At 52.7% G+C, this 17,271-nt stretch overlaps 1 protein-coding gene across 4 annotated transcripts in view; it reads left to right on the top strand.

Moving 5' to 3' along the window:
* Positions 1 to 17,271, top strand: part of CCM2 (CCM2 scaffold protein) — a 50,586-nt gene that overhangs the window by 12,378 nt on the left and 20,937 nt on the right. The window contains exon 1 of one of the 4 annotated variants that reach the window (XM_040644483.1): positions 11,855 to 11,991. The exons of 2 other annotated variants lie outside the window; for them this stretch is intronic. In XM_040644483.1, the coding sequence (XP_040500417.1) occupies positions 11,980 to 11,991 (12 nt within the window). In that variant the 5' untranslated portion in view covers positions 11,855 to 11,979. Of the gene's footprint in view, positions 1 to 11,854; positions 11,992 to 17,271 lie in introns of those variants that run through there. One more of the 4 variants, XM_040644485.1, reaches the window with a different exon arrangement.

The raw sequence follows: 17,271 nt of genomic DNA on the forward strand, positions 1-17,271 counted from the left end.
TGTAATTTTAGTATCTACTGATAAATTGTTCCCCACAGCAGTACCAATTTTTATTCTTAACATCAATTTATCAGAATGCATGTTTTCAAATATCCTTGCTCACAACACATTACCAGACCGTTGAATACTTGCCAAGCCGATAGATGAAAATGGTATTTGCTAATAATTTTGGGTTTTATTTTCCAAAATGACCTTAAAATTTTTTCTTACTAAAAAATACATTTACAGCTCAGAAAAATAGCAAAATATATTCAAGAAAAAATGACAAACAATCCTGTCCTATGAACAACTATTATTAGAGCTTTTCAGATCACTTTCCTACGTGTGTCTACTTTTCTGTGCATGTACAGTTTTACTTCCTTGGCTTCATTTATTTCAGACACTTGTTTAGTGCCCACTGGGTACAGGGCTTTCTGGGGAGTTGTCGCCACCTTCCTGAAACTCCTTCACCATCTTTGGGGGGGCTTTTAGTGCCACGAGATAGAGAGATCCAAGTGCTGTAAGAAGGAGCACGGGGTGGTGGATCAGGATGTGCACTGTGCAGAGTGAGTGGATTCTCTGAAGGGCCCACTCCCCCCATCCCCTTGTCACTTGAACTCTGTCATTTAGTTCTGTTGTTGCTGGAGAAGTAGGGCCCACCTGGCTGCCCCTGCTGGGCTGTCCCATAACACTGGGATCACGCCCTGAGCCGAAGGCAAGATACTTAACGCTGTGCCACCCAGGCGCCCCCAGTGTGTGTTTTCTTGATACAAGGACCATCCCACCTCAGTAAGACCATCCAATCAGGAAATCCACATCAACCCTGTATTGCCGTCTGATTCATGGACCGCATCCGAATTTGCCGATTGATGTCTGTTTGCTCCATTTCTGGTGATTCTGACTCATGATGTGCCAGGTTTCTGCATTTTTTTTTTTTTAAGATTTATTTATTTGAGAGAGAGAGAGCAAGCACGTAGGGTGGAGGGGCAGCGGGAGAGGGAGAGAGTCCCAAGCAAACTCCCCGCTGAGAGCAGAGCCTTACCTGGGGCTTGATCCCATGACCCCGAGATCATGACATGAGGTGAAATGTACAGTTGGATGCTCAATCAACCGTGCCACCCATGTGCCCCAGCCAGGTTTCTGCCTTTATTTTTGTTTTGTTTTGTTTTATTTTAATTTAATTTTAGAGAGTGTGAGAGCGTGTGTGCAGGAGTGGGGAAAGGGGCAGAGGCAGAGGGAGAAGCAGGCTCCCCGCTGAGCAGATCCCAGGACCCTGAGATCATGACCTGGGTTGAAGTCAGGTGCTTTAACTGACTAAGCTACGCAGGGGCCGCTAGGTTTCTGCATTTTAAAGTTCTTTTACTATAATCTTTTACTATTATTATTAACTTGGAAGCTCAAATTGTCCCAAACTCAACCTGTAGGAGCCACTGTAGGCTGGCTCTGATGTTTTTTTATTTGTAACTGTGGTCAAAAACCCATAACCTACCATTTGCCATCTTAACCATTTTTAAGTGTGCAGTTCAGTCATGTTAAGTGTATTCACGTTGGTGTGTGGCTGGTGACTTTTGACTAGTCCCCAGTATTCTTTGAGCTCTTGCTTACATTTGCTACAAGATGTTCTAGGCTATTCTGCTTTCCTGCCCCAGCCCGACCAGAACCAGACATTTGTCCGAGGATCCTGGTTGCTTTCAGTGGAATTGGTATCTAGAGACCAAGATCTGACAGTAGATGTGCTCATTGCTGTGGGAGTGTAACTTCTATTAGGGGACTAGGGACCTCTTTTGGGTTATTTCTTGACGATTTTTTGGAGATCTTGGATTATTCATAGGTAGTTTCTTTATTCCTCATTGGGGCTCAGTGGCATTTTCCTTTATGGATTAATGTAATTCATTTCAACAGTAGCCTGTTGATAGAATTTTACGTTGCCATTTTGCTTTAACGCAAAATGCAGAGATGAGCCATCTACTAACCTTTCACACGTGTATACGTGTATCTATAGGATTAAGTCCTGAAAATGCAATTGTTAGGAAGCTTTATGTACATTTGTAATTTTAGTATATACTGATAAATTGTTCCCCACAGCAGTACCAATTTTTATTCTTAACATCAATTTATCAGAATGCATGTTTTCAAATATCCTTGCTCACAACACATTACCAGACCGTTGAATACTTGCCAAGCCGATAGATGAAAATGGTATTTGCTAATAATTTTGGGTTTTATTTTCCAAAATGACCTTAAAATTTTTTCTTACTAAAAAATACATTTACAGCTCAGAAAAATAGCAAAATATATTCAAGAAAAAATGACAAACAATCCTGTCCTATGAACAACTATTATTAGAGCTTTTCAGATCACTTTCCTACGTGTGTCTACTTTTCTGTGCATGTACAGTTTTACTTCCTTGGCTTCATTTATTTCAGACACTTGTTTAGTGCCCACTGGGTACAGGGCTTTCTGGGGAGTTGTCGCCACCTTCCTGAAACTCCTTCACCATCTTTGGGGGGGCTTTTAGTGCCACGAGATAGAGAGATCCAAGTGCTGTAAGAAGGAGCACGGGGTGGTGGATCAGGATGTGCACTGTGCAGAGTGAGTGGATTCTCTGAAGGGCCCACTCCCCCCATCCCCTTGTCACTTGAACTCTGTCATTTAGTTCTGTTGTTGCTGGAGAAGTAGGGCCCACCTGGCTGCCCCTGCTGGGCTGCTCCTTGTTGGCCACACAAATTTCTGTAGCTACATTTGGTGCGTATGGAGACAAGGTGACGGAGGGTGCCTTTGAGGTAAGTATCAGGAACAGGGTTATTTATCCTGGAAGGAGGTCGAAGAGTCAGGGTAGCTGTTTATGGATATCCCTTACAAAGATTCTGCTGTTTCAGTGCCTGTTAGAGACATCCGTGGCCCCTATTTCTGGGGCAACCCTTGTGTGTCTACATAGAGTGCTCTTGGAAGTTTATTCCTAGAGCTGGAACTTTGCTGTAATTACCAGGGTCAGAAAACCCTGTCACTGGTCTCTTATCACCTGGCATACGTAGAGAAGACATGCCACATCCATGAATCTGCCCGAGTTTCCTGCTTGGGAACACTCATTTCCAGAGCTCTTCACACATGGGATCCTGCACGTCATAAGAAACTTGTGCTTGGCTCCCCAGTGCCGAAGCATTTTGGGAGGGGCACGATGTGACCTTTTCGGGGGTTCTGGACGCCAGGCCTGCCTTGTCTTCCCAGTGCCAGCCTTCAGTGGTACATCATGGCCTCACCTCCCTCTTTCTTCCTCCGTGGCTGGGTCTTGGCCAGCTGATGGGTCTTCTGTTTGTTTTTTTTTTTCATCTACTTCACTGCTCCTTTTCTCCCATCCCCAGACCCCAAGTTCTTTCACACCTGGCCTTCATTGGCAAACATCCTAACCTGTATAATACAGGTCCTTTTGTTTGCGGTCTTGTAAAACGTGTGCTGTTTTCACGCTTTTTTACAAATCTTTTTATTTTGAAATAATGTCATACTTAAGAGTTGCAAGAGTGGCACGAGGAGCCCCCGTGTACCCTCTGCGGCATTAAGGCAGGCGGCTTGCGCTGCAGAAGCAGGGTGGCGTGTGCGCTGCCGGCTCCTTGCTCTTGGCGGCTGCTCAGTCCCTGTGCCTGTCTCCCGTGTGGCCTCTGTCACACTCCTCACTGCCCGCTCACCAGGGTGCGGCAGGTTTTAAGAGTGCGGCAGGTTTTAAGAGGCTCTCCTGTTGGTCTCCCTCCGGTCGCCCATCACTGCCCGGTCAGGCCCGGAGGGAGATGCTCTTGGCCTCGCCAGCGGCCGGCGCCCTCTCTGGGCGCGTGCGCGGGCTGCGTGGCTAGGCGGTCACGTCCTGCGGGGAGGAGCCTGCATGGCCCCGCCCTTGGGCGTGGTGTCCAGGGATTGCGCTGTGGGCGCTCAGGGTCACTAATGCGGGCAGCTCCAGCCGGCTGTAGGGCCGCAGATCTTCTTCATCAGGGGTGCGGCCCTCCTGAGCCCGTGGTGTGGGTACGGGACGGTTGTCCTCCGCTGCGTCCAGCCCTGCATGGCCCTGTTTATGGAAGCGGCTGGCTTTGGCCTTCAGTGAAGGTGCCCTTTCCCTCTCTCTTTTTTTTTTTTATAATGATTTTTTATTTTATTGTGTTAGTCACCATACAGTACATCCCCGGTTCCCTCTCTTGCTAGGCATGGCTGGGGTGAGTTCCACTTACGGGCTTGAGGTTGGGGGAACTCGTCAGAATTGGGCTAAAACGGTCACTGCTTTTTATTCTCCCTCACCCCACTCCCTGTGAGGGTGCTCCTCTCCCTCACCCCAATCCCTGCGTGGGCTCTGTTCTCGCTGCATTCCCTCCATATGCACTCCTCCCCCTTCATCCCATTCTTTCTGTGGGTGCCCTCCCCCTCAGCGTGCTCCCGCTGTTGGTTTTGTGTGTGTTTGGCTCACAGAGGCAGGGGAGGCTCTTGGGTCAGAAGGTTGGAAGAAGGTAGGTGCTGGGGAGGCCTGAGCTGCAGGCCCAGCCTGTTGCCAGAGCTCCTGGCAGCTGTGATGCTGACAGGTACTAGGAAGTAACGGGGGCCTGGCCTCACCTCCACCTGATGTTCTTCTGTAGAGGCTCCTGTATGGATTTGGTCACACTGGGAGGAAGTGGCCAAACGCCCAGTTGTGGACGCAGCGTATCCCGAGAGGCTCTAAGGTGTTGGGCATCCTCTCTTGTTGGTGGCTGTGGGGCCCGCGTGTGTGGGGCTCTCTGCGGTGCTGTCCAGATGGCTCTCAGGTGACCTGGGGAAGCAGAGCCTTGGCCTCTGCCCGTGTCCTAGCTTGCCCTGCGCAGGTGTGCAGAAAGGACAGGTAGCCCTTGCAGGTGGATCTCTGGAAGCCATTAGTCTGCCAGGACTCCCACAAGGATGGAGGCCACCGGGGCTCGGCACATGCTGGCTTCGTGGGGCCGATGGAGCGTTCAGGCAGGGCACCGTGGCCGGGTGCAGGCAAGCTGATTTTCGGCTTCTCCTCCGAGGACACAGCTTTCCTTCAGAAGATACTGGCAGTGTCTGAGGCGGCAGATCGTGCCAGGCGCTGTGGGGCCAGCAGCTCTGCTGTTCCAGGCTCCGTGCACCAGTGGCTTCTGGCTGGGTGGGACCTCAGGCCCAGACGTGGGCTCAGTAGTACATCTGGGCCCCTTTAAGGGTGCCAGCGACTCTCAGCCGTGCACTCAGTGCCTTGGGGCTTCTCTTCCAGTTACTTGTGGTGATGGAAACAGCAAGTCCAGACGCACCACAGCGGGTGTTCACATCCATATAGGAACCTGTGGGGTGTGGGGGGCGTGAGGGCTGACCCCACCTCGCCATTCCTGAACCCCAGGCTGGCCTCTGCCTCGGCTGCCATGTCCCCCGCCCACCTGTCAGCAGCCCCTCCAGCCAGCTTTGCTTGTCCCTCTGAGATCCCTTTGGAGCTCTGGCCTATCACAGAAGAGAAGGTCCTGATCCCAAGGGTAAGTGCGTGCTTTACGGCTAAATTAGCAGAGACATCTGAAATGTCTGTGAGACAAACTCCTGAGACACAGAAACGTGGGCTAGAAGAAGTAGAGAGACATCTTGTGTTCGGATGGGATTGGTGGCCTCATGTGTCGGTCCCCCCTGAGTTAATGTATGATCCCAGTGAAAAGGCCACAAGGCTCTTCTCTGGAACCAGACACTTGAATGGAAGCTCACCTGAGTTACAAACAAGCAAGAACAGCCAAAAAACTTCCGTGAGAAAGAAGAGCGATGCGGGAAGAAGCCTAGAATGGGTGGGGGTGCCGTGCCCCTGCTGGATGGTGTGGGGTTGTCCCATGATGAGCAGAGGGAGCAGAGGGGAGAAGTCAGAAATAGCCCTGCTCTGCAAGGAGCTGAGTGTGCAGGAGAGTGGGGAGATCTGATTCGTAGCGAGTGGCATGGGGTAACGGGGTCACCATACAAAAAAGGGTAAAATAGGTCCATCCTTCGTACCGTACACCAGGATGAACAACAAATGGGCTCCGAAATTTAAATAAAAAACTAAATAATTAAGCCTTAAAGAAAAGACCAAAAGACCTGGTCACATAAACATAAGCAAAGTAAAAAGACAAATCAAGAAATTATTTGCATCTTATAAAACAGAAGGTAAATGTCTCATAAATAAGGTGCTTCTAAAAAAGAAGGGAAAACAACAGCCAGGGGCTGAGAGGAAAAAAGGGCAAGAGATGGGAACAGAGGGTTCACAGGAAGAGAAACACAAATGGCTTTTAAAAACGTGTGAAATTTTGGGCACCGTGGCCGGGTGCATTTCTAAATGCAAATTTAGATACTTGGGGCCACCTGTTTCCCCCCCTTCCCCGAGGCCAGCAGAAACCCCAGAGTTGGTCAGGCTTGAGGGAAGGGGCCTGCACAGCCCCAGACAGGACATACGGGCAATGCCTGGCTCACCTGGTGCATTGACTGACCCAGCGTCTCACTTCTTGCCGTGCATTGACTGACCCAGCATCCCACTTCCAAAGACCTACCCCAGGGACACATTGGCAAGAACAGGACATGGTTTGTGCGATGTGGCCCTATTCCATGTGCAGGGGGCAGGTTCTCCAAGCCGTGCTGCACCCACACCGTGGGTTTTGGGGCAGCGTGGCTAGAGAGAGGGATCCCCTGAGCCCTGTGATTAGGCTCCAAGACATGCATGTGCATGTGTTCACTCTGACAGTTTTTAAATGGTTACCTGGAGGCCAGGAGGGTGTGACCTCTGAGCATAGGCCTCGTGACTGTGCAACCATCTCGTGTTCTATAATATTACAAATTGAATAAAAGCTTCTTAAAACGTCACTTAAAAATACATATTAAAAACGGTGTAAAGCCACAAAAAGGCATAACCCCTCAGAGAAGAGTTATTTCAAGTAATGAAATCAAAGACCTGTGACAGCATACCCCCAGTGGGATATGCACTGAAGACAAGAAGTACAAAAAGCCCCAAATTGTTTTCAGTAATCCTATTAGTAATAATACTGGTATTGTCATTTTGCAACTGTCCTGTATGTTTTCGGATGCGGTGGCAGGGTAGTTAGCATCCTTGCATGTGCCCTCTCAGCATGGGACCCAGGGCAGAGCATACCAAAGGAGGTAATCCATAACCCTGTAATCCCAAATTGGAATTGGAAATGTCACTCTTAGCTCCTAAGGTCTTTTCAACACAGAAAGCTTATATCCCTACTCTGTGGTTGAAAAGTCCCGGGAATAAGCCCCAGTGAGCACCCTTGGTGCCTGCGGGACCCGAAACAGCATTTGGGACCCGAAACAGCATTTTCTTTCAGAGGCAGCTGCTCCCCCGCCTGAGCTGTCGTTCCCCCCCCCCCCAAGTTGTTCCCTGCCTGAGATGTTCCCCACCAGAGCTGTCCCAGGTCTGAACTGTTCCCCTGTCAGAGCCGTCCCAGGTCTGAGCTGTCCCCCACCTGAGCTGTCCCCTGTCAGAGCTGTCCATTGCCTGAGCTGTCCCCTGCCAGAGCTGTCCCCGGTCTGAGCTGTCCCCCACTGCTGGTCAGAGGTGCGGCATCTGAGCATCTGCAAGGCGATGGCTGTGGTTTGTTCCTGTTCACCTTGGGCGATTGTTAAGGAACAGCGTTGCTTTGACAGCTGTGATCAGAGAGGAAAGAGAAGGTGTTCGACTTGGCTTTTCTGACTGAGCTGAGGATATGTGGTGGGTGAAGGATGACAGGGCTTCCAAATGAAACACTCAGCCTGTTTCTTGCAGGTTTGTGCTGAGCTTATTTTCTTTGGGGACCTGGGGCACTGGGTCTTTGGCTGTGTCCTGAGCCGTGGAGAACTAAGACTACTGGTCAGAACTCGTGTCCACCTTCATCCTCCCACTTGCTCTTCATTTTCTTCTTCTTTTCCTTTTTGATCTTTTGTCAGTTTTGTCAGTTAATTTTCTTAAAAAACAAAACAACAACAACAAAAAAACCCCAAACTCCTTAGGGTCAGATTATGTTTGGCACTTGCTCCAGTTTTTGACCCAGTGGAGAATATTTCTTATGTATTTTTAAATTTTTGTTGGGGTAAAGTACACATAGTCTTTGTGACTTTAACCATTTTATGTTATGTTATGTTATGTTATGTTATGTTATCTCTACACCCATCATGGGCCTTGAAGTCACAACCCTGAGATCATGAGTCCCACGCTCTACCGACTCAGCCAACAGGCGCCCCCCAGTGGAGAACATTTCTCTTTGACTTCCTTTTTTTTTTTTTTTTTTTTTAAAGATTTTATTTATGTATTCGACAGAGGTAGAGATAGCCAGCGAGAGAGGGAACACAGCAGGGGAGTGGGAGAGGAAGAAGCAGGCTCATAGCGGAGGAGCCTGACGTGGGGCTCGATCCTATAACGCTGGGATCATGCCCTGAGCCGAAGGCGGACGCTTAATCGCTGTGCCACCCAGGCGCCCCTCTCTTTGACTTCCTAATTATAAGGGTGTTTGAGAGGATCAGAACGTGCCTTCCCTCCTGGGTGCGGCGTCTGTAGCCGGAAAGTGGTGCCCGTCGCCTGTGGTCGCCTTACCCCCAAGACACATGCACAAAGGTAACGTAAAGGAAGATCCTGTTGAATTCATTTCAAATTAGGACTCTCAGCTTGAATTCATGTTGTCTTTTTAAAAGCACGCGCTTCTTAGCTGCAGAGACACCTGGAAGCAGTGCGCATGCCTAGCGCCTCAGGTTGGTCTGAGTTCTGTTCCAAGTTGTGCAGTCCGACTGAGCAGGAAAGCGGCATTTCTGCCACAGCATCTGCGCTCCCAGAGAGAGGTCGGTCTTGCTCTGTCTGGTGTTCAGAACCAGGCCAGACTGTAGTATCACACCGGGGTTGTGTGTATTTTGACCAACTTTGGTTTTCTAGAGTTTTTAATGATTTTTCTGTATTTATTTTGAGTAATGTTTGTGCCCAATGTGGGGCTTGAACTCACGACCCCGAGATCAAGAGTCCCACGCTCAATGGCTGAGCCAGCTGGGTGTGCTTATAATTAGGAAGTCAAAAAGAAATATTTTCCACTGGGGGGCGCCTGTTGGCTGAGTTGGTGGACTCATGATCTCAGGGTTGTGACTTTAAGCCCCATGACGGGTGTAGAGATTGCTTAACATAAAATAAAATAGAATAGAATAAAATAAAGTTAAAGTCACAGTGACTATGTGTACTTTACCCCAATAAAAATAAAAAAACAAAAAGAAATATTCTCTACTGGATCAAGAACTGGAGCAAGTTTTTAATAATTTGCTTTTATTTTTTCTTGGGAAAGAGCCAAGCTTTTATCATCAAGGTGGAACTTCTAGGGTCTTAAACATATAATTTGTGTAATAGAGTCTTCCTTCGTGTTTTCTTTTGGGGTCTCCTCTGTTCTGTTTGTTTTTTTTTTAAAAGATTTTATTTATGTATTAGAATGGGTGAGAGAGCACGAGCAGGGGGAGGGCAGAGGGAGAAGCATACTGCCCTGCTGAGCAGGGAGCGCGACACGGGGCTCGATCCCAGGACCCTGAGATCACGACCTGAGCCGAAGGCAGACGCTTAACCTACTGAGCCATCCAGGTGCCCCCTCTGTTCTGTTTTAATTTGGACCCATTGCTGTGTTGGCTCAGTGCGTGACTCACCGTGTGTATTGGTCATTGCGTTCCTGGGTCACTTGCACGGTCCCCTGGAGTCCACATCTTTTTCTCTCCTGGACACTTTTTTATTTATTATTATTATTATTATTATTTTTTTTTTGCCAGTAGTACATCCTCTGGTATGTTTTTCAAAAAGAGGTTTTAGGTGTGAACATTCCAAGGCACTTCACATATGAATGTGACATTATTTTGTATGAACTCAATGGACAGTTTGGCTTCGCATTAACTTCTGGGTTCAAAATAATTTCCCCTCAGAGCTTTACGGGGATGCTGCTCTGATCGTGTTCTGGTTCCCTCTTGGAGCCCTGCAGCCTTATGGGTCTGTGTGTCTGGAGTCCATCTGTCCCCGTCGGCCTTGGTACGAGGCCTTTTCCATCTGTACAGCCCATCCTTCATCACTGTCTCGAGGAATTGTGTCCCTTCTGGTCCCCTCCCAGGTCACCAACAGCCTTTACGGGTCCGGCCTCTGTGGCCTGAAGTATTTGTCATGTCTTCTATTTTTCATGTTTTGCTTTGTGTTCTAGGATGGGGGTGAGCAAACTTTTCACGTGGAAAGGGCCAGATAGTGAGTGTTCGGTCTCCTGGGCCCAGAGGGGAAATCAGGGATGTTGCTGGGTGTTCTACAAGCAGAGAGGAAACACATTTTCCACCACATTTTCACTGGCGAAGAGCACAGCGTGATGACCGTCGAGGACAGTTTGCTTGTGCTGCGGCCCTGCCGAGAACGGGGAAAGGAATTGTTTTGGGGGCTGGCGCGTTGTTTGAGTGGGGTTCAGAGTTAGCGCTGTGGGTACACTGGCTGGAATGTTCCGTTTGTAGGAGGTCTCGGCTGTCGGCTGCATCCCGGTCACTGGTTTCAGCCGTGGTAGTGGCAGCCCTCTGCTGGCCTCTGTATCTCGACACTCACGTTTGTCGCTCCAGAGGACGCTTGCTTGCTCTGTGTCACTGCTGTGTTTGGGGGCGCAGCCCTCCCAAGACTCCTGCAAGGGGCCGTGTGTCCTTCCCTGTGTCTCGTCTGCGGCATCCGCCCGTGCGCTCGCTGGTTTTGCTCTTTCTCGCCCACCGGGCGACCGTGGCATCTGTGAAAGCAAGCCACCTGGCGGGGGGACACCACTGGGGTGTCCCGTAGTTGTGCCTGTCCTGGGGGCCGCTCTGCACCTGCCCTCACCGGCTGTGTGGAGGCCAGGGCCACCTGGTCCTGCAGCGCAGGGGCTGCTTGGAGAAAGAAGGAGACGTCTGCATCTGGGCCACGTGCTGCCCCAAGTCTCTCGGGAGATAAAGGGACAGTCTGGTCGATGCTGGGTTTTATTCGAGCACATCTGGTTCACGGCCGCCTTCTCCGTCCCGTTGCACGTGTGCTCACCATTCGGGCACGGAGTGATGGCTTCGGAGCCCTCGGTCTTCTAAGCCAAGTACTGAACTTCAGTACGGTTTAAGTGGAACCGTGTGAAAAGGCCATTTTTATGGGCAAAAAGCTGTTGAACGCCTGGACTTTGGTTTGGTTCATTCCTAATAACAAACTTGTGTCATACTTGTGAAGTCTGTTGATCTGTGAGCACACGTGGTCGCTCCAATGAACCAGACGCTTACTTACATAGCCTTTCATGTTGGCAGGCTGTTCTGGAATAGTCCACATCAGGCCACCCCATCAGCACACCAGCTTCTGCTTTTCTAGGTGAGGGGGTTTGACCCTAAAGACATTGAAGGGAACTTACTCGGAAACTTGCTCTTCTGTGTCATGTGGGGAACTCAAACTCGGGAGTCCCGGGGGACACAGAGGCTGTTGGAGGCTGAGGGCTTGAAGGGTGCGCTCTGTTCCAGCCTTGACCTGGGTGCTTGGGGGAGAGGTGACCACACACGGGTGGGCCCCCCCCCCCCCGAGTGGTCAGAGGGAAGCCCCGCAGGGTCCGGGTTTGCTTGGTCACTCTTGTTAGCAGTGGATTTACAGAATGGTTGGATTCCCAGAATAATGTCCTTCAGTGGACCACTCAGCACTGGCTAGAAATGCAGAGAGGCCGCCGTGGGCGTGCGAACTCCTGACCGCCTCCAGCACACGCCGCTTTTCTTGGATCTTTTCGTGCTCGCGGCCGTTTGGGTTTTGCCCGCAGTTGGAGGGTGCTGCCTGCCTCTTACCCTTTTTAACAAACGGTAAACAGCCTCAGTGGGGTTTGCAGAAGGAAGCTGTGGTTTCTGGTCTTCCTGTTCATTCACATGTTTTTTTCAGAGGGAGGGCTAACATCTGACCATATTTTTCAACAAGATCAGAAGTGAACAGAGGACAATGCACAGTAACTTTCGGCAGAGGGGGAGGAACCAGAGCTCCTCCTCAGACTTTCCAGCGGGTGGCCCATGGAGAACGAGGTAGGTGCAAGCCCAGTGGGGACGGAGCCGGCCAGAACGAGCGTGTGGGCCCATCGGGGGTGTGCTCATGAGCCGGGGTGACCCGGGCCCATGACCCCCGCTTTGGGGAGAGGGGAGGAGGGTTCCCGCTGGCTTCCGGGTCTGAGAAGCAGTGGCTGGTGGCGGTCAGTGAAGACATGAGGAGGGTCCACCCATCTGAACTCAAGGAGTAGGAGGCCTAGGTGTCCCATCTGCGGGGGAAGAGCAGGTTTCACGTGGATTTGTGGTCGGTTAGGATGCAGGATCTGAGTTGAAACGTGATTTAGGGAAAGGGTGAAGAAAAAGAGCCCATCGCGCTGGCAGATACGCACCCAGAATGTCGTCTGTGCGGTGGCCAGGGCCCTGCGGAAGGCACTGGCGCGTGTGCTGCCCGAGCAAGCTGTCGGGGGGCCTGAGGTCTGGGCGAGGCCTGGGAGCGCGGGCTGTGCCCTACTCTTCCTTGGCCCCTTTTCCTGTTGCTAGGCACTTTGTACTGAAGATTTCTTTAAAAGCTAATCTGCGGACCCGCGTAGCCGAGAATGCTGGCAGTTAGTTGATATTAAGATGAGCGGTGGGCGTGAGTCTGGGGGAGTGCCCGGCTGACTCAGTCGGAGGAGCGTGCAACTCTCGGTGGCAGGGTTGTGAGTTCGAGCCCCACATTGGGTGACCATGACTTAAAAATAAAATCTTTAAAAATAAGGTCGGCAGTGTTGCTGCATAGGTGTGACACGAAGGTGCTCTTTGTCGAGAAGCTCGCAGGGGACGATTTGCCACACTGCGTGTGTGCCCGCTGAGCCGGCCAGCCAGACAGAACCGTGGCCTCGGGTTTCTGCTGAAACGGGCCTGTGAGCTGTCTGCCCGACCGCCACTCTGGCCTCGGTGCCTCCCCCAGGCTTGACTGCAGCCCTGCGTGGCCCTGACCGCTGTGTGCAGCTGCCCGTCAGCTGGGCCCTGGGGGAGGGACGGAGGCTCCCTTGTGTTGCAGCCCCACGGTCGGGCCCCTACTAAGCACTCGTTAGACATTTGCTGAATGCTGGACTGGAGGACGTGTGTGGCCTTGCACTTGGAAAGTGTGTGTTCGGGGGGAGTTTTGAATTATGAACTGAAGGATAGGTAAGGTTTGTCCTTGAGAATGTGCGGACCTGCACCAAGATGCTCTGTGCGGTCCCTCCCCTCCTGGCTGCTGGGGACTCTGCGGAGCTCGCGGAGCCTAGTGCTGTGCATACACAGCCAGCTGGTGTGTCGCCTTGTGATTAACTCTGGTCCCCAAGTGAAGACCCCTGCCCCATGAATGGTTGTGCTGTTTCTTTCAGAGATGCATTGCTCATTGTAAGTTAGACGCTCTGGCGGAGATGTTAGCCTCTGAGAATTTATGTAGGAGACATGCTTGCTCAGAGCCTGGGCGCCCCATGTGAGCTGATAAGCGGAGCTTCAGCCCAGCAAAGTCAAGACCAGCCTGGCCCAGGGGCACTCCTCTGGGAAACACTCAGTAGCCAGATGGAGTGTGTGTTTAAGAGTGACCTTCCAGGTCCCCAACTTCAAAAGTGGATTCAAGCATAAGATGGAAGATTTTGTAAGAAGAGGTAAAGATCTAGGGAAAGTTCCCCATGGTCATAGAAGCAACTGACGTAAGCCCTGCATCCCCGCCCTGGCCCCTGTGGACTCTCAGGGCCCTGTCTCCTCAGAGAATATTTAGGGTCAGGTGGACCCCAGCCACACCCAGGACTGGGCTCCATTCTACAAGGCAAATCGTATTCAGCGCCTCGCTCTTTCTGGGGCTGAGTTGGTCCTTTGTCTCCTGGGGTCAGGGATTATGAGATCCTTCCTGTGATGACGATGAAGATCAGCGCTCAGTAAAAATTCCTGTTGAACGAGAAGGAGCGCTGGCACTGCTAGAAATGCTTTTAAAACTCGGTGTCTTGATCTGGAGAATATTCCAGAAATTAAAGGATCTATGATCGTGTTTGGGAACCCTGCTTCTGTGTCAGAATATTCTGAATTGTCTCTCCGTGTGTTTTCTTTTTCTTTCTTTTTTTTTTTAAAGATTTTATTTATTTATTTAACAGAGATAGCCAGCGAGAGAGGGACCACAAGCAGGGGGAGTGGGAGAGGAAGAAGCAGGCTCATAGTGGAGGAGCCTGATGTGGGGCTCGATCCCATAACGCCGGGATCACGCCCTGAGCCGAAGGCAGGCGCTTAACCGCTGTGCCACCCAGGCGCCCCCGTGTGTTTTCTTAACCAGAACTTCACTTTACATTTTCATATTCAAAAGCAACCTCTGTTCCCAAACCCAGAGTGCCCTCGTGGTCACACTGTTTCTGGAGAGGCGGAGGGGCCCGCTGCCTGCAGCCGGCAGGGACATGCCGCTGACGTGGGCTCAGGTGGCAGCGGTAGGGGCAGGTTTGCCACGATCGTTTCTCTGCCCAGTGGTTTCAGCGTTCCACTGTCTAGGAAAGCTCGTCCACCATTTAAAGTCACCGGAGACATTAACAACAAAAAGCGTGCAGTGCCGGGGCATTCAGGGCTCCTCCCCGAGGCTGGAAGCTGTGTGCTCCCGGATGTTCCCACGGGGTCGTGCTCGACCCACGGCTCGTGCGTGGGGCCCGCAGGGTGGGCGCCCCTGTTCCTCATGGGCTTGAGCCTTGTTGCCAGGGTGGCACCTTTAAACGCAGAGCAGTTGGCACTAAGGCACAGCTTTGAGGCGGCCGGCCGGTGGTTTTCGTCATGGATTTAGTGCCTGTTCACCTGCTTCGGTCTCATTTCCCGGCCCGACAGTGCCCTCTTGAGGCAGGAGCTGTCTCATTCCCCCGCAGGGCCTTCCACACGCTTGGCCGGCGTAGGCATGGGCACCGAACATCCACCCACCAGCCCTTCCTCCTCCCCCGCGTGCTGGGGTCCCGTGCAGGGTCCCAGAGGAGGATGGGGTAGGGCTCAGCCTCGGGAGTGGTGGCCCTTGGGCAGTTGGAGGCCTCTGGGGTGGGCTGTCCAAGTTTCCTCGCGCTGCAGGGGCCACACAGGTGCCGCTGACCCGCCCGCAGAGCGTCTGTCTTCAGGGTGGGCTGCAGGGCTGAGGCCCCAGGGTCCCTCCCAACACGGACCAGTTGTGCGTGCAGACTGTAATATTATGAGCTGTACGTCCACCGCAAAGTAGCAGCGTGGGTTGCATGCGATCTGTGGACCTGGTGATTTGGTGGGGCTTTGCGGCGAGAGGCTGACCTTGGCAAACCTGTCCACTCAGAGTTGATTTCCCGTTGCTCCCAGGAGCCGAGGAGTAACGAGGTGGGAGAGCGCGTGTGAGCAGTTGCGTGTGCCCCTGGATTCAGACTCGCCCTCAGCCTGTGCCCCGGCTGGTCACCATCCAGGAGGGTTGCCGGGCAGAGATGGTGTAGGGACAGATGACTGTGTCTGTGTGGCTTACACATTTCGAGAGGGTCGAGCTTTGCGCGTGCCTGCTGTCGTTTCTCCGTAGCCCTGGGGCAGTGCGCACCTGTCACAGGAACCGGGAGGTGCTCTGTATATAGAAGCTAGAGGTCAGGAAGGCCCTGCTGACCAGGGTGCAGGCTAGAGAGGCAGCCCCAGTCTGGTGTGGTCTGCCTGCCTGGGGTAGGACTAGTGAAATGTGGTGTTTGCTTTACTACATTTCCAGGGTCATTTTTAACTTAAAATTTACTGTAGGCGTTTGGCCCGTTGTGGGTGACGGTTTCCCACTGTTCCCCACATGCGCCGCACATAGCGCCCACCTGCTCCGATGCCCCAGGCTTTCACCTGGAGTGCCCCCACTCTTGGCCACACTCCTAAATTGTGCGGGGCTGGATCTCCCAGGGGCGGAGGAGAACGGGGCCTGGACAGACCCCAGGGACAGGCAGGCTCCTCAGAGACGCTCCGTCCCTTCTGCAGTCTGTCCGTGTCCCTGTGAAGCCCGGGGCATCTTGTCTCAGCTGAAGCATGAGCAGCTGCAGGCAGGAGCTGCCCTCATCCTTACATAAAAAAAATTGCTGGGATGGAAAATGAGAAATATAAACGAGTAGAGAGACAAGTAAATGAAGCTCCGGTGGACATCGTCCAGCTTTGGTGGTGGCCCTGTGGGTCTTACGTCAGCCTTAGCCCACTCACCCTGGAGGGGCTCCGTGGAGGGGCATGGGGAGTGGGAATCAGGAGGTGCTCTGGAGGGAGTGGGGGTGCTCCGGGGCAGGGTGGGGAGGGGGTGCTCCAGGGTGAGGGAGTGCTCCAGGGCAGAGAGGGGGGTGCTCCATGGCAGGGACGGGGGTGCTCCAGGGCGAGGGGTGCTCTAAAGGAGAGGTGCTTCCAGGTAGTGAGGGGGTGCTCCCAGGCGGGGGGGGTGCTCCGGGGCAGGGAGGGGGTGACGCTGCAGAGCAGAGTATTCTGGTGGGTTCAGGGTGGGCCCTGCAGGGTGTGCTGAGGGACCCCAAGGCCTTGCCTGCCTTTGTGGGGGATCAGTGCACCTGTTCACCCTCCACCTGCGAGGCTGACTGGTGAGGAGCCTCATGGCTTCAAAGGTCATGGCACTCGTTTGTGCGGGACTTGGTCCGCCACTGAACTTCCCCCAGCGCAGGAGAAACGTGTAAGGAACATTCGGTGACAGAAGTACCTGGCTTGTTTCTGTTGTTTCTGGAAGCATGGGTCCAATCGAGCCTGTGGGTCCTGGCTGCGGTCGGGCACCGGGCCATGCGGGCAGGCAAGCTGCCTCCTTGGTCTGAGGGGGACTTTGGGTGTGGTGGTGGTTCCCTGCCTAGGCAGTGTGTTAGCATCTTGTTTTCTCTGGTTTGCATTTCTCTGGGTTGGCTGGAAGCAGTGAGCCTGCACCTGTCTGCGTGCAGGGGTGCGGTGACCACGGCAGGTGAGGGGCTCCCTTGCAGAGTCACAGGGAAGGGACACCAGGCCTGCCCCTGGGCCCCCTTGCTCATGCTCTGTAGGGTTACTTTGGTGGGAGGGTTAGCCTCCATCGTGCGGGTCGCCCGGTGTGGTCAGCACCCTGGGGCAGCAAGGCCCTGGCAGTGGAAAGGGCGTGCGGAGCGCAGGCATGGACACAGGCAGGGGGTGGGCTCTCGGCCGCTGAGCTGTACCCTTTGTTGAGGCTGTGGTGCCTGCCCTGGGGTCCTGGAGCCAGGGAACCCACTGGAGCCAGGGGCTTGGGTGGCGCTATGTTGTTGTCTTCTGGGGGGATTCTCCCCCTTCCTATCCTCTCCTGAGCCACAAGATTACTCGCCTGGAGAGTGTGCCCTTGCCCTTCCGAGTGTCTGA

This window comes from Ursus maritimus, unplaced genomic scaffold (genome assembly GCF_017311325.1).
Source record: "Ursus maritimus isolate PB19 unplaced genomic scaffold, ASM1731132v1 scaffold_3, whole genome shotgun sequence".
Lineage (NCBI taxonomy): Eukaryota > Metazoa > Chordata > Mammalia > Carnivora > Ursidae > Ursus > Ursus maritimus.